The sequence below is a fragment of the Strigops habroptila genome, chromosome 4, assembly GCF_004027225.2.
Source record: "Strigops habroptila isolate Jane chromosome 4, bStrHab1.2.pri, whole genome shotgun sequence".
NCBI classification, from domain to species: Eukaryota; Metazoa; Chordata; class Aves; order Psittaciformes; family Psittacidae; genus Strigops; species Strigops habroptila.
Window position 1 is genome coordinate 26,242,253 of NC_046358.1, and position 13,256 is coordinate 26,255,508.

General features: G+C 34.5%; 1 protein-coding gene across 9 annotated transcripts in view; it reads right to left on the reverse strand.

Moving 5' to 3' along the window:
* VRK1 (VRK serine/threonine kinase 1) overlaps positions 1–13,256 on the reverse strand; it is a 36,513-nt gene that overhangs the window by 10,729 nt on the left and 12,528 nt on the right. For 5 of the 9 annotated variants that reach the window (XM_030483358.1, XM_030483359.1, XM_030483361.1 and 2 more), the window contains exons 4-12: positions 12,849–12,918; positions 12,364–12,451; positions 10,808–10,916; positions 10,573–10,665; positions 9,469–9,601; positions 7,980–8,100; positions 6,864–6,919; positions 5,493–5,671; positions 168–1,354 (exon numbers count right to left, since the gene is read on the reverse strand). In XM_030483358.1, coding sequence (XP_030339218.1) covers positions 1,031–1,354; positions 5,493–5,671; positions 6,864–6,919; positions 7,980–8,100; positions 9,469–9,601; positions 10,573–10,665; positions 10,808–10,916; positions 12,364–12,451; positions 12,849–12,918 — 1,173 coding nt within the window. In that variant the 3' untranslated portion in view covers positions 168–1,030. Of the gene's footprint in view, positions 1–167; positions 1,355–5,492; positions 5,672–6,863; positions 6,920–7,979; positions 8,101–9,468; positions 9,602–10,572; positions 10,666–10,807; positions 10,917–12,363; positions 12,452–12,848; positions 12,919–13,256 lie in introns of those variants that run through there. The other 4 variants (XM_030483363.1, XM_030483364.1, XM_030483362.1 and 1 more) reach the window with 3 other exon arrangements.

Sequence of the window (13,256 nt, forward strand, 5' to 3'; positions counted from 1 at the left end):
AATCATAAGATTATGAAACAGTCACCCTTTCCTTCAACACAGATTCATGAATCATGTAATAAGTGGTAAAGTTTTTAATTCCAAATTTGGAGAGAACCAAATTAGTAAGTATATGTATCACTTTTCACCTGAAATCACTTGATGGACTTCATTAAAATGGCTAGTATAAAAAGGTTAAATTAGAACTATTTCGCCTGAAACTCTATTGAATTTACAAGAAGAGGTTTAAATTTATGTCTCTCGCTCATTTTAACCACTGGATGTTGAATATACATATAGCCTCCCAAATACCTTTACTTAGTCTGAAAAACCTTAGCATTTACAAAAAACTGATGCTAACACTTGGATTGCAATTCCTCAAATTCTTTTTCATCTCCATCTACGAGAATTTTAATTTAGAATCCCAGGAAAAAAGAACTATAATATGTAATATAAAACTAAAGTACATTCTGCTCAAGTATATCAAATCACAACCAGAAAATAGTCACCTGTATTAAATATTTTAAGGTCTTACATGAAATCTAAAATGCTAAAACTATGAATAAACAGCAGCATCATATCAAATAATTTTATTTCTTTGAAAGAAAGTATAGTCTAATTAACCCTTTTTCAGACAACAACAGACTAGAAAAATCGTAAGTTTAAGTCAACAATTCAAAAGGCATTCCAGTAAGACAAATAATCACCGATTTTAATGATCAGAATTCTACAACGTGAAAAGCTGGAAATGAACATAGCAGTGTTACCTCCCGGAATAACATTAGCTTAATTACTTGGACTTCGTACCACCCTGCTTGAGTAAATATAGTAGTGTAAATCTGTAACTTAGCAGTAATATTATTGTCTTTGAAATGTTACGTTTTCCCATCCTGCCGTACTCCATCAAACCTCTTTTAAACAAGCAGGTTTACTTCAGGGTAGATTCCAGTGCTACTGCTTTATTATTTTTAGACTGCTTGACCACAGACAACATCTGGTCTTTTACTTATAAGTCCGAATTAAAAATTCCTTAGGAAAAACATCTTTGTAATTACTTGAATCCGTTTTGCCCACAAGAGTAAATGGTAAACAATCTCCTCATAAGATCCCCTATTTCCCCAAAACATACCATGAATTTTCTCATCCTATTTTCTCCTTCTGTCCCACTGAGAAGGGAAGTGAGTGGCTGGCTGGGAGTTTGGTCCTTACCCAGGGTTAACCTGCCACACCAGTACATGTGACTGTGGAAACAATCTTTTGACTTACTAGAAGTAGTAGGTTTCTTTTTTTCTGGGCTTCCTGTAACTTCCATTTCTGCTTCAGTGCCCTCATTGGCTGCAGTTGCTGCCTTTTTTTCTGATGCCTTTCTTTTTTTCTAAAGGAAAAAAAAAAAAAAAAAAATCAACTGAACTCAAGAGCAGAAAAGACCACACAAAGTAGAAAATATCTCACCCTCACAAGGCATTCCCTAATTTTAAGCATTATTTCTCCACACCTGATAAAATGTCTCCAGTAGTAGAGAAAATGTATTCATATATTAATGCAATACTAGTACTAGGCAACAGAATATTAAGAAGTTCAGTTCCCCCATCTGCAGATCACATTAGGAGTTGAAATTTGAATGTATGAAAACACAAGTTTTTATGATCAAAACCTGTTTTTTTATTGACGCGGAACAACTGTTACAAAAGGAGCAGTCTGAAAAATCTTAACACGAAAAACACTTTACCCAAAGTTGATGTTAATTGCTTTTTTTAAAAAGCAATTACACCTCATTAAATTCAAGTTTATCTGGATCTTTGCTTCTTAAGGCTTTGCACAGCTTAAAAGTAGCTAACACACAGTGACAGTTTTTCTGATAGCAGCTATGGGTTCTGTTCCAAAGAGAGCTACTTGGGAAATCTGAACTCTGTTCAAGGTACGTTATCTTCAAACCTCTAAATGGATAGAACTGTTATTATCTGTGTATTACAATTAATCTCACTATTGCAAAATATTCTTAAGGTAGTTATGGAAAGATTATTTTTTGAAGCCATATGATTTTTGCAAAGGATGAGTTCACCTGTATCTGTATCCAATACAGAAGAAATCTGGAAGCTTACCTTTACTATTTTCTTTCTTTTTCTTTTAATTGTGTGAGACTAGAGCTTTACTAATACAGCTTTAAAAGTGGCTACAACTTCACATAGCTCATGAGAGAAGGGGAGAGTGCATTACATCCTTCCTTTCCAAAGTGTTGCTTCATGATTACCATCTAAACCCTGCTGGGCTGAACAGATTGGTTCGATAATTACATACAATAACTGCAGTGGGCAGGTAACCCTCAGCTGGCACAGGGCAGCTCCCCTGTGAGAACTTCCATATGCAAACTGCACTGATGGAGTGCATTAGGTACATCTTTCCTGCCGGTGCACAGGCCTGATTACCGCCAGCCAAGACTCCAAGGTTAGCATGTCAGCAGATTTGTGATGCATTAGGCAGGAATAAACACAGACACTTTTGTTCATTCTGACCAAAATTCAGGAGGACTATTTCAGCACTGTACTGCTTTTATATCAGAGATAATGCATTCCTCCCAGTTGTACTAGAAAACATTTTAAATGCTCGTCAAAAACAGATATCCAATACATGCTGCACAAAAGCAAAATACATTTATCTTGTTTCCAAGCTTATTTAATAAAAAGTGGTTTCTTAATCTTGATGCACGTGAATTACATAGCAGCAGAAATCAGGCAGCATTCATCTGACAAAAGCAACACCTGCACATCTGAAGCTGAACATTAGAAAGGGCAACAAATCACTAAGATCCATATTTTTCTAGTTTAGTTTGCTCCGAATATTTCCCAGCAACTCTTCAGCACTAAAGGAAAGTAAGATGTGATCCTTGTCTTAAATAATTTTGTCAAGAGCTGCATATACTTCCTTGAACACATGGTACTGTTAGTTTCTTGTTTTGCTAGAATTATAAAATACCACACACATAAACCATGCATGTAATTTACAGGGGGTGGAGGGAGGGGGAAGAAAAAACCCCACAACCTCCAGCAGAACTGTGGACTGTGTTTCATTTACTTATATGTCTGGGGAAACTTGAGTCATGATACAGAAAACAAAATGTTAACTTTTAATATAGCAGACATCTGTGCTATTAGCCAGATACCAACACTGAAGAATGACTGAGATTCCAGAACAACCATGCCTATGTGCAACATATAATGCACATCATTGCTAAATTAGCTCTATACAAGCTGAAAGCGCAGGAGACTCCTACATTCTAAGAAGTTATTTATGCAGAAGCTAGAAATATTGTCTCCTAACTATGAAACAGCATAACTTCAGAACACCAAATGACACTGTTTGAAGAAAGTATCACGGTGTCTCGCCCCAAAGGAATTGAAGAGTAGGTGTCTTAAGACATGTTGAGATTAAAAGATCAGTACAGCCAAAATGCCATAAATACTCCATATAAGAGCTCACCGTCTTCTCAAGGGCAGACACCAGACTTCATTTTTCTTTTCCAAATCAGACATTAAGCATGCCAAAAAGAAATTCAGCATGTGCTAGAAGATATTGGCTTTCAGAGGCAAGATGCTACTGATCAATGGTAAATTATCTTTATGGAAAGCATTTTCTAACAGAGTTTGGAATTTGGAGCTTATCTTTAAAACACTCAGCCATCACATTGAGCTTCCCATCACACCTGAAAATACATAGAATTTTAACTAGCATTCTATGTTCTTCCTTTCTTCTTCTGTATATCTAAGTGTCCAGCCATTCTCAACTAGCCCAAATCATCTTCTCTCTGGAAGAAAAACCTTCCCAAGCATATATTCTGGGAAGGGAGACATCCTGCTGAAGACCCTCTGTCCATTCATTCTTGAAGTGCAACATACACCCTTGGAAGGAGGACTTACACCATGTATTCTTCTACCCTAGCATATACCACAGCTGTAACAAGGCCTATAAAATCCATCGTGGGTTGAAGAGTCATCTGTCCTGGTACTTGGTCAAAAGCAAGCAGGTTGTCAACCTGATTTCAAGGAAAAAAACCTTATTTTGTCCAGACACTCTAGCAATAGCTGACATGAAGTAGTTAGCATGGTTCCTCAGAGGGTGAGGGGGTTTTTTGGTGGTTTGGTGGTGGTGGTGGTTTTGCCTTTTTTTTTTTTTTTAAGAAAAGAAAGAAACCCCATGTAAAAAAAAACCAAGTCCTAATTGATGCTAGTAGGCTAGAACCTACACAAAAGTATTATCTCACCTTTTGGGAATGGTCTTGACTAATACTGGCTATAGAAATTAGATTTTTGAAGTTTTATTCCATTGGAAATGTGCACCAGCAATCTCTGCTGGACAAGGACATTAAAGGTCACAGATGTTGGCTCTGCAGCAGGCCAACTTATTCAGCAAAGAAACCAGTCAACCATTAAAAAACAGGTTTGGTTTTTTTTCCCCAAAATACAGGTCTCAAGCCATGTCGATCCACAGGGGGAACAGAAGAATTTATGCTAATGAACTCTCCTTTTGGACAGATCTTTAGATACAGTCCAGGAAAAAATATTAGTATAGAGACAATGGCTGTACAATTTTAGCCAAAGTACTATCTACTAAGCAAAAAGAAGAAAAGATGGACATGTATCCTCAGAAGACTTTAAAATCCTACAGTTTTTGTTCTCTTATGCTTTTTCCCCATGTTTAACACACTACTGATCAAGTCAGTAAGGAGGCAGAATTTTTGTACTATTATCCTATATTATAATTCTCAGTTCCCTGGTTCATGCTAAAGGAACCAACAAAACTGCCCACCTGTTATTAACAAATGCAAACAAACAAGTAACAAATGCACTTGGATGTACGGGCTAATATTTATTGTTCCATTATTTGACCATTTTTAATTGTTATTATTAAACCGTTTTAACACACGCTTTCCTTAAGGCTTAAAAAAGTTCTTATACTGTACTCAAATGGGAGTCCATATCTAGAGTTTAAGGCTTCTTAAATACAAGGACTAAAATACCCCCAGCCTACCACTATAGTTAAGACTCATGAATAACATATTAGATAATCGTGAATTCAATATGTGAATTCCAGAATCAAGCACTTGGCATAAAGATGTATACTTAAAACTAAACTTTGAACTAGTCACAGAAATATGAAATGAAACCTAAACTTATTTTACCTTACATGTATTTTGATCCACCTGGAATTTTAACAGTGTAAGGAAAATAAGTAAATTAATGGAATGTTCATCTGTTCAAATGTCATTACAACTATGCATTCTGCTATCCAAGGTATTGTATATTACGAAAGTACACCTATAAATATCATTCTGTATTAAGTTTAATAACAATTACTGAAGTTAAATTAGAGAAATAATGTGTTAAGAGTTGAACTTAAACATTTCAATATATGCTTATTTTCTACCTGATGCAGTTACTACACTTACTTGCCACACCACTGTAACTATTTAGCTCAAAAATGCATTAAAAGCAGACATAATTTTTTAGAGTAAAAACCTTTTGCGTGGGATTTGTTTGCAAGTCTCCGTTCTCTGACAAGCCAAAATCAAGTACTCCATCATCTTTCTGCCCAATGGCCTTAAGACCTTGCAGAAGTATTTCTCGGAAATGCTGATAAACCGGTTTCTCTTCATAGCTCAGTAGTTTCACCTTTTCCATGTATTTGGCTATTTCATCTAAAGAAATGGTACCTCCAATTAATCTCTATTTGAAAACATTTTAATCATTCACTTTTACCACAAAAGAGTCAGAAATTATGCATGCACTACTTATGCTATTTTTTGAAATGGTTATTTATAAACTCATAATTATGACTTTACTACAACATATTTCAGAAAAAAATTATACCAAGGTTCATTACCCAGTGATGACAGCATCACTGTTTTTTACACGTTCATTGCAATGAAGAAAAGTCAGTTGCAAAAAATGTAATAGGCCAATCTTCACCAATGAATGATTTTTTACGTGGTATTTCTTATGTCTGTATTTTAAAATGTTGAAAAGGAAACACAGTGTTATCTTAGAACTTTATCAGTTCAAGACTGAAACGCACATTAAAAGAAATACATGAAACATTTGACCACTGTAACAAAAACAAACAAAAGAAAGACAGACCAGTGAAAACTCTCTTCTGATCAGCAGGGGTAGCTGCAAGTAACTAAATATTTAAGATCCCAAGAATGTGTATTTCTAATAGCCAAGCTTTTTAAAAAAAAAAAAAAAAAAAAAAAAAAAAAAAAAAATCTACTCAGCAAATCACCAATGCCAAATAGAAACAAATCTATATTTTGAGTTTGCTTTACTTCATATTTTAAGTCTCAAATTCCATTATGAAAAATAAATTTACATCTCTCATGTTTGCAAATATTTAATATTGTCTTTAGTCAGAAGCAGCAGAGTGTCTGCAGTTTGTATAACTGCAGCCAAGAGGAAGAGTCTAAACTTCTCTTAATCAACAATCTAATTCATTGTTGCTTTGATAACAGTAGGAAGAAAAATAGGTACAAACTTAAGTAAACAATGAGGACTTACTGAAGCAACAGATTAGAGTACAATGCCCAAGACACACCTCTCAGAAGGTGACATACTACTGACAGTATGACAACTCCTCACCTTCTGTAGCAACTGAATCTATCTGGTTTCATTTGAATGTGGAGTAGCACAGCTTTTTCTTGTGTGCATTGAACATGCCCCACCTAATGTGAATTTCAGAGCTTCCAGACACTGTCTAAAGTTGCCTACAATTTGTGATGGGACCCAAACTGATTGATGAATTTCATTATTTTAAAGAAAAAGCACCAAATTATTAGAGAATGCTTACCACATGGTACAAACCAAAGGATTTTAATTAAAAATGGCTCTTCTTACCTGGTTTGTTTTTGCCAGGAAAGCATTTGTCCATCAAAACTGAAATATCTCTACAGCTGAAAAACAAAATTATTCAAAATTAGGGTTTCTTTCAAAGTTTGGATCTTGCCATGTTCTGATAAACTTCCCAAGTACCTAGCTTGGGCCACTGTCAAAGACAGGAAACACTAATAGATAAACCTTTGGTATGACTTAATACAGCCATGTTTAGAAGTGCAGTATAATTGAGAAGCTGACGAATGCCAGGCAGGCTATCTGAAATATGGTCAAGTTTTGCTCAACAACTTTTGATTCTTATAAAAGGATGCAAGTAGAAGGCTGAAGAACTGGTCCATTTTAAAACTCGCATACCGATGCTCTCACCTCTTCCCACTAGAGGACTCTTTCTCTAGCTGATATTATTCAGAGCAGATCTGCCAAAATAATAACTAGGGGGAAGGGGAGGGAGCAGAGCTTCGCTAACGTTGATGAAGGCCAAAGTGTTACAAGTAGAGATAAGGAAGCCAGATACAAATACCTGTTAGAGACACAAACTGCTGTGCTGGGACAGCTTTCTTCATATTAAATATCTGACAAGAGAGGGTTGAGTGGGGTTGGGAGGAAGATGAAGAAATGTAACAGCAATGGAGAGGGACAAAAACAAAAAAAAAAAAAAAAATTGAAATTCCCACATTAATAGCCCTTTAGGTGAAAAGATGCTCAAAGACATTTAAGAGCCACCTTTAGCTCTCATCTCAACCACTGACTTCAGAGCGTGGTGTTACAAGGGCTACTCATACCCCATGCTTCTCCAGAAAGAAGTAAATTGGGACTAATGGTTACCAGCATACTTCTAAGAGTGCTTTTGGGCTTAACCATAGCAGTATTCTAAAGCAACAATACCATGGTGGATAAATAAGTATCCCGCATGCAAAAGAAGATAGTAGAACAGTGCAAGTGAAGTATAATTATGAGCCAAGGATACATGAGACACGATGAAGGGAAACTGGGAGGTATACAAAACAACAGCCTACTCACCAAAAGGGAATATACTGAAAGTACAAAGCATTTCTACACTAAGACATTTTCATTCCTATTTTTAATTTCAAAAGAGAAAGAAAACAAGTAGTTTCTCACCCAATTTTTGAGTCTCTGACAAAATCTGGATCTTTCAAATTATCCTCCCATGGTAAATGGCCACTAATCCAATGAATCATACAGTAACCCAAGATCTCCAGATCACCACGTCTTGAGGGTGCTAAATATATACACACACATAAAAAAAGGAACCATAAGAATGGCTAATAAAGCATACACAGTTTAACAGCAGTTAAAATTTGTAAATATATTAAGACAACAGAAAGCCAATGCTAACAATGCAACACCACTGCATCCATTACTTAGTTCTTCATTTTAGCATGAAAACAAGGAAGGAAAAAATTATTGTTCCTACATCCGGAAGGATACCTTCATTTTCAAGTCTTTTATCAATCTCTATCTTCTATTCAAGATATGACATGCTGCAGTTATCCCAATTTGGGAAGCTCTTTAAGTACTCAGATTGTGGAAAAAATAGAGCAAGTTAGTGAAGTGATTGACTTTCTGTTCAAAACAGTTTTTACTTCCCTTCTTCTGTAGAAAAGTAATAGCGCTGAAACGCCACCTCCTGAAAAAAATATTCCACAATGCAGAAATATTCTGTGTGGCTTGAAAACCGAAGAGAGGACAATAAACAATCAGATCCCTAAGCCTTACGGGGGGAAAGAGAAAAAAAAAAAAATTAAAAAAAAAAATAAAAAAACAAACAAACAAACCAAAAAAAAAAAACCCCAAAAAAAACCACCAAACAACAAACCCAAAACAACCCACATGTACATTTACTACAGACTACACCAGAGGTATAAATCAGCAAATTAAGTCATCATTATTCACATTCAGTTTTAAGCATAGGTGCAAGATTTCACCCTGAAGTAAATAATAATTTTCAATGACTAGTATTTTTGCAGGACACACTTTTATGGTAATACAACAAAATGAAATTGGTGTTCACTACAAATCCTCAATGTTTAAATCAGACAGAGTCCTGTCCTTTCCATGTTAAACATTTTCTCACATCTTGCCTTTTGATGTTCAGTGTCTGTAGGCATAATCATAAAATAATATTCCATAAATAAATGAAGTTTTGTTAAAAAAATCTAAATATTAAGCTATAAACAAAATAGAGAATATTGTGCACCTTTGCCAAATATGAAGAAACAATGTTCGCATTGATAACAAACTATTATCTCCTGAAAACAGGGCCTGTTTTTCTATCTGGATCTCGTAGGCATTATTCCATTCCTACTTAGTTAATAAAAAGCAATATACTAAACATCTTAACAGTCTTGAGAAATTAAGGAACTCTATTTTAGCAAGTTACATTAAAAATACAGTAAATTAATACCAAAGTAAAAGCCAGTAAATGGAAAAAGAGAAAATGCCAGCATCACCCACAGAAAAGAAAAAAATATTTTTATAGATTCAGAAACCCGGTTGTTTACAAAGCTCCATGAAGCAAATAGAGTCTTCTGTATTTAGAAAAAGGATGCACAAATGCCTATCTTTGAGAACAGTTTTAGGCCCTTACCTACACCCTTGTGTGCATCAATACTGGTATACTCAATAGTTCCATCATGACACCTTTTGGGATCTTCTTTATATGCTTTGTGAACTCCTTCAGGACAGTATCGGTAGGCAAGTCCATAATCCACCAAGTACACCTAGTAATTTCCACAAAGAACTCTAAGATTTATAAACTATAAATACAAAAAAGATTGCATATAACAAATGTAACTCCCAACCATTCTCTTAACTTCTTTAAAAAATATTAAAAATGGTGAGGTTTTCAACTTTAAACGATTCTTTCTCAGTGCTTTATTGAGATTACTACATGTGATTTTAAAACGTGTCAAATAGGTTTTGCTGTTTTCCACATAGCAATCTCATCTGGAGGTCATTTTGTGCTGATGCAGAGGACAAGTACAGTAAAATAGTCAGTTATTATTGGTAAGATTAGATGTAAAAAAGAAAAAAAATAAAAATTAGAGTTATAAATACACTCATTGGCCTACTCTCTTTAAAGTCAGCTGTCCCATTTGAATACTACTTCATACTATTACTTCTCACTAACACCACAGTTACTTCAAGAGAACTGAGATTATTTTACTTATTTCAGAAGCTCGAACATATGAGCAAGACAACATACATAATTCTGAAAGTCTAATATGCATTGTTGAATAAAGAGAGTTAAATATGCAGAAAAATGAGACTCCCATAAATCAAGTGGAACAATCAACACTTTAAACACCAATTTTTCCAAGTAACAGAGCACTTATCTGATGGTTTTCTTGAACAAAGGAATGAGGTAACAATGCAGACAGGCAAACATAATTTACCAGTGTGCTATATAATTTTAAGCTTCCACCTGCAAATACTTATTTGTGAGTCAATTTTTTTTTTATCTTGAGAATTTCTCTAGAATATTATTTAGGCCAAACAGTCAATTTGATAACTGTCCAGCAAAAGGCATAAAAAAATCGTAGAATATTAACTAGATATAAATGTCAAGCAGAAATAATATTACCATATACATTCTTAAAAATGAGCTTCTGCTAGATTTCACAGGTTCAAAGCACTGCCATGTCTTGTCAAATAGGATTAAAACATGAGGAATAAAATGCATCAGAAATACCTGATTAGGGTTCTTGTAACTCAGGAGAAGGTTTGAGGCCTTGATGTCTCCATGCACATATTCATGCTCATGGACGTATTCCAGGATATCAAGCTAACAAAACAAGAGCCATATAAATGCAGTACCCAGCTCCACCCAGCAGAGGACCTGTACTCAGCACAAAAGTGTGATTTAACTGAAAGACTTATACAGGGAAGACGGATTGTAAAAATAAAAATACATTTTTTAAACTTACTATTCTCAAGCCTAGTTGCAGTACAGTTTTATGGGAAAATTGCTTTCCATTCTCCTCATACATCTTCTGAAGATCTCTGCCAAATCGGTCTATTATCATAAATCGGTAACTAAATTCAAGGAGGAGGAAAAAAACCCCAGCAAAGTTACTGAATTGTACTTAGCAAAGTATTTTATTTATGTGTCAATTGCACAAATTACTGATTGAAAACATACCTCTCAAAAGATAAACTGCAGGTAAACAGGAAACATTTGTGAGAAATATTTGAGTTGGTTTTTTTTAATGTTGTACATCAATTCTTAACTTTTTTACACGTGCTCATCAAAAGTTCATCTATCAAAAGAACTGTTCTTTCTTTCTGGCTAGTTATGCAATACAATAACGAGTACTCGCAGAGGAACCTATCTGTATTGTAATTCATTATAGGTAAACCCAAGCATTAATTACTTAAAGAAATACATTTTTTTACTTTATAAATGACTAAGTGACTTAACATGGTGACTTGAAATCTGTTGCGACCTGTTCTGAACCTATTATTAAAACCAAAAATCTCTCACTTGCCAAAGGTGCCCTGATATTTGTTACTATAGCCAAACTGGTTCTGTTACTGTAAGAGCTCAGAGTGGCTATATCAAAGAAACTTTTTGCACTAAACACTGCAAAGAAAAGTTTATTTGGGGGGGGTGGAAGGGGGGGGATCATTGTCATATTTACTTTTGCCTCTCAAAAGTAATATTTGTACACTAGATTAAAGTTGAGAACCAACTGAAACAATGATACTCTCACATATGAGAGCATACATATGAACTGCCCTATGTAGTGGTCCGCACAAGGAAGCCTGACCTACTATAAAGCTGCCAGAGAACTGCTCAAACTCCTTTGCAGCACAGCTGTTTAGAGAAAGCCCACTCAGAAACAAGGACTGTTACATAAACAGACATAATATACAACATTAAGCCACAAAACCCCTTCATGACACAGAACAGTACTAAAAACTATACCTAGACTTAAAACAAATTTAACATGAGACTAGCAATTCTTCTAGCTCACATATTAAGTCAGAAAGACTATGATTAGGGGAAAAAAAGAAAAAAAAAAAAAACAACAAAACACCCCAACAGATTTAGGGAGAAAACTAAGTCGTTTATATGTGTGAGTGAAAATTCTCTTTAAACGTACACCATATTAGAAGAGAAACTTTAAAGATAGTCATATTATTAAAGGACTTACACACCAGAAGTTGACTTTAATTAAAAAATGAAAAGCTTCTAAACTACATATATATAGTATCATTGTGACAGCAGTGTTCAAGACAAATGAAAACTAGATAACAAAGAATGTAATAGACACAAATACAAGTAACGAACAGAATACAGATAAAATGTATCTATTCATCTATTCTTTAAACATCCCGTTATAAATACAAAACTTCATAGCAGAAATGAACAACATGAAGATAGATGGACAATAACATCATATAAAGTAAATTAGGTTAAAAGGTACAGTAGTTGTGGATGAAATAAATCCGAGTATATGCCAACAAAAGATGTATTCACCTGTTTCCATTTTTTTCATGCAAGCCAGAACCCCAGTATCTTGGTACACCTAAATACTGCAGTTTATGGGACTTAGTCCACTCTTGAACTGAAAATACAAATAAAGATAAGTTCATGAAATTGCATGAGTAGAGACTTGCATAAAAAGGGAGTACTTGCAGTGCTTACAGTTTCTGCATATGTGTGAACTGCTTACTTCATGGGAACTTGTATGCAAAGTGTACTGGAAGGATAATCACGCATCCATTGTAGGGACAGGGACACAACTAAAGTTTCAATTTAGACAACACCATCAACACAAATATAAAGAACATCTTACCAAAAAACCCTTAATTTTACCATATGTCTGAATGAGATTTCAGTGATTTAAAAATAATTTTTAAAATTACCTAAAAAAATTATCTTTAAAGTTTGACCTTACTCCTGTAGGCTCTATTTTCCTAAATGCTTGTAGTTCATTAAAAACATTTTAATAGACTGCTTACTTTCATCTGGCTTAGCAGCTCGCATGTAGAACTTTAACTCAGTAAAAAGTGGTCCATTCTGGCTGGGTTCCTTTAAGACAATTTAAAATTAGTTAAAACCTGCTGTATTAGTGCCTAACAATTATAAAAAGCTCACAAAATGTAACATTCACCCTATAAAGAAATATTCTTCCTCAAATGCTCTACCCAGTACTGATAAATTCAATAAATATGTTCTTTTTATAAAAGAAGGTTGGCTCTAAAAAATTATTTTTATTATAAATTGCTTAAAATTCAGGGTATCAAAGAATCCTTTCCCATAACAAAAGATTAAATACAAATTAACCGAAATATATAGAAATATTACCAATAATTGGCAGCAAAAGTTTAGCAGAGAACATTAAACAACATTCATTATCTCAGATTTTC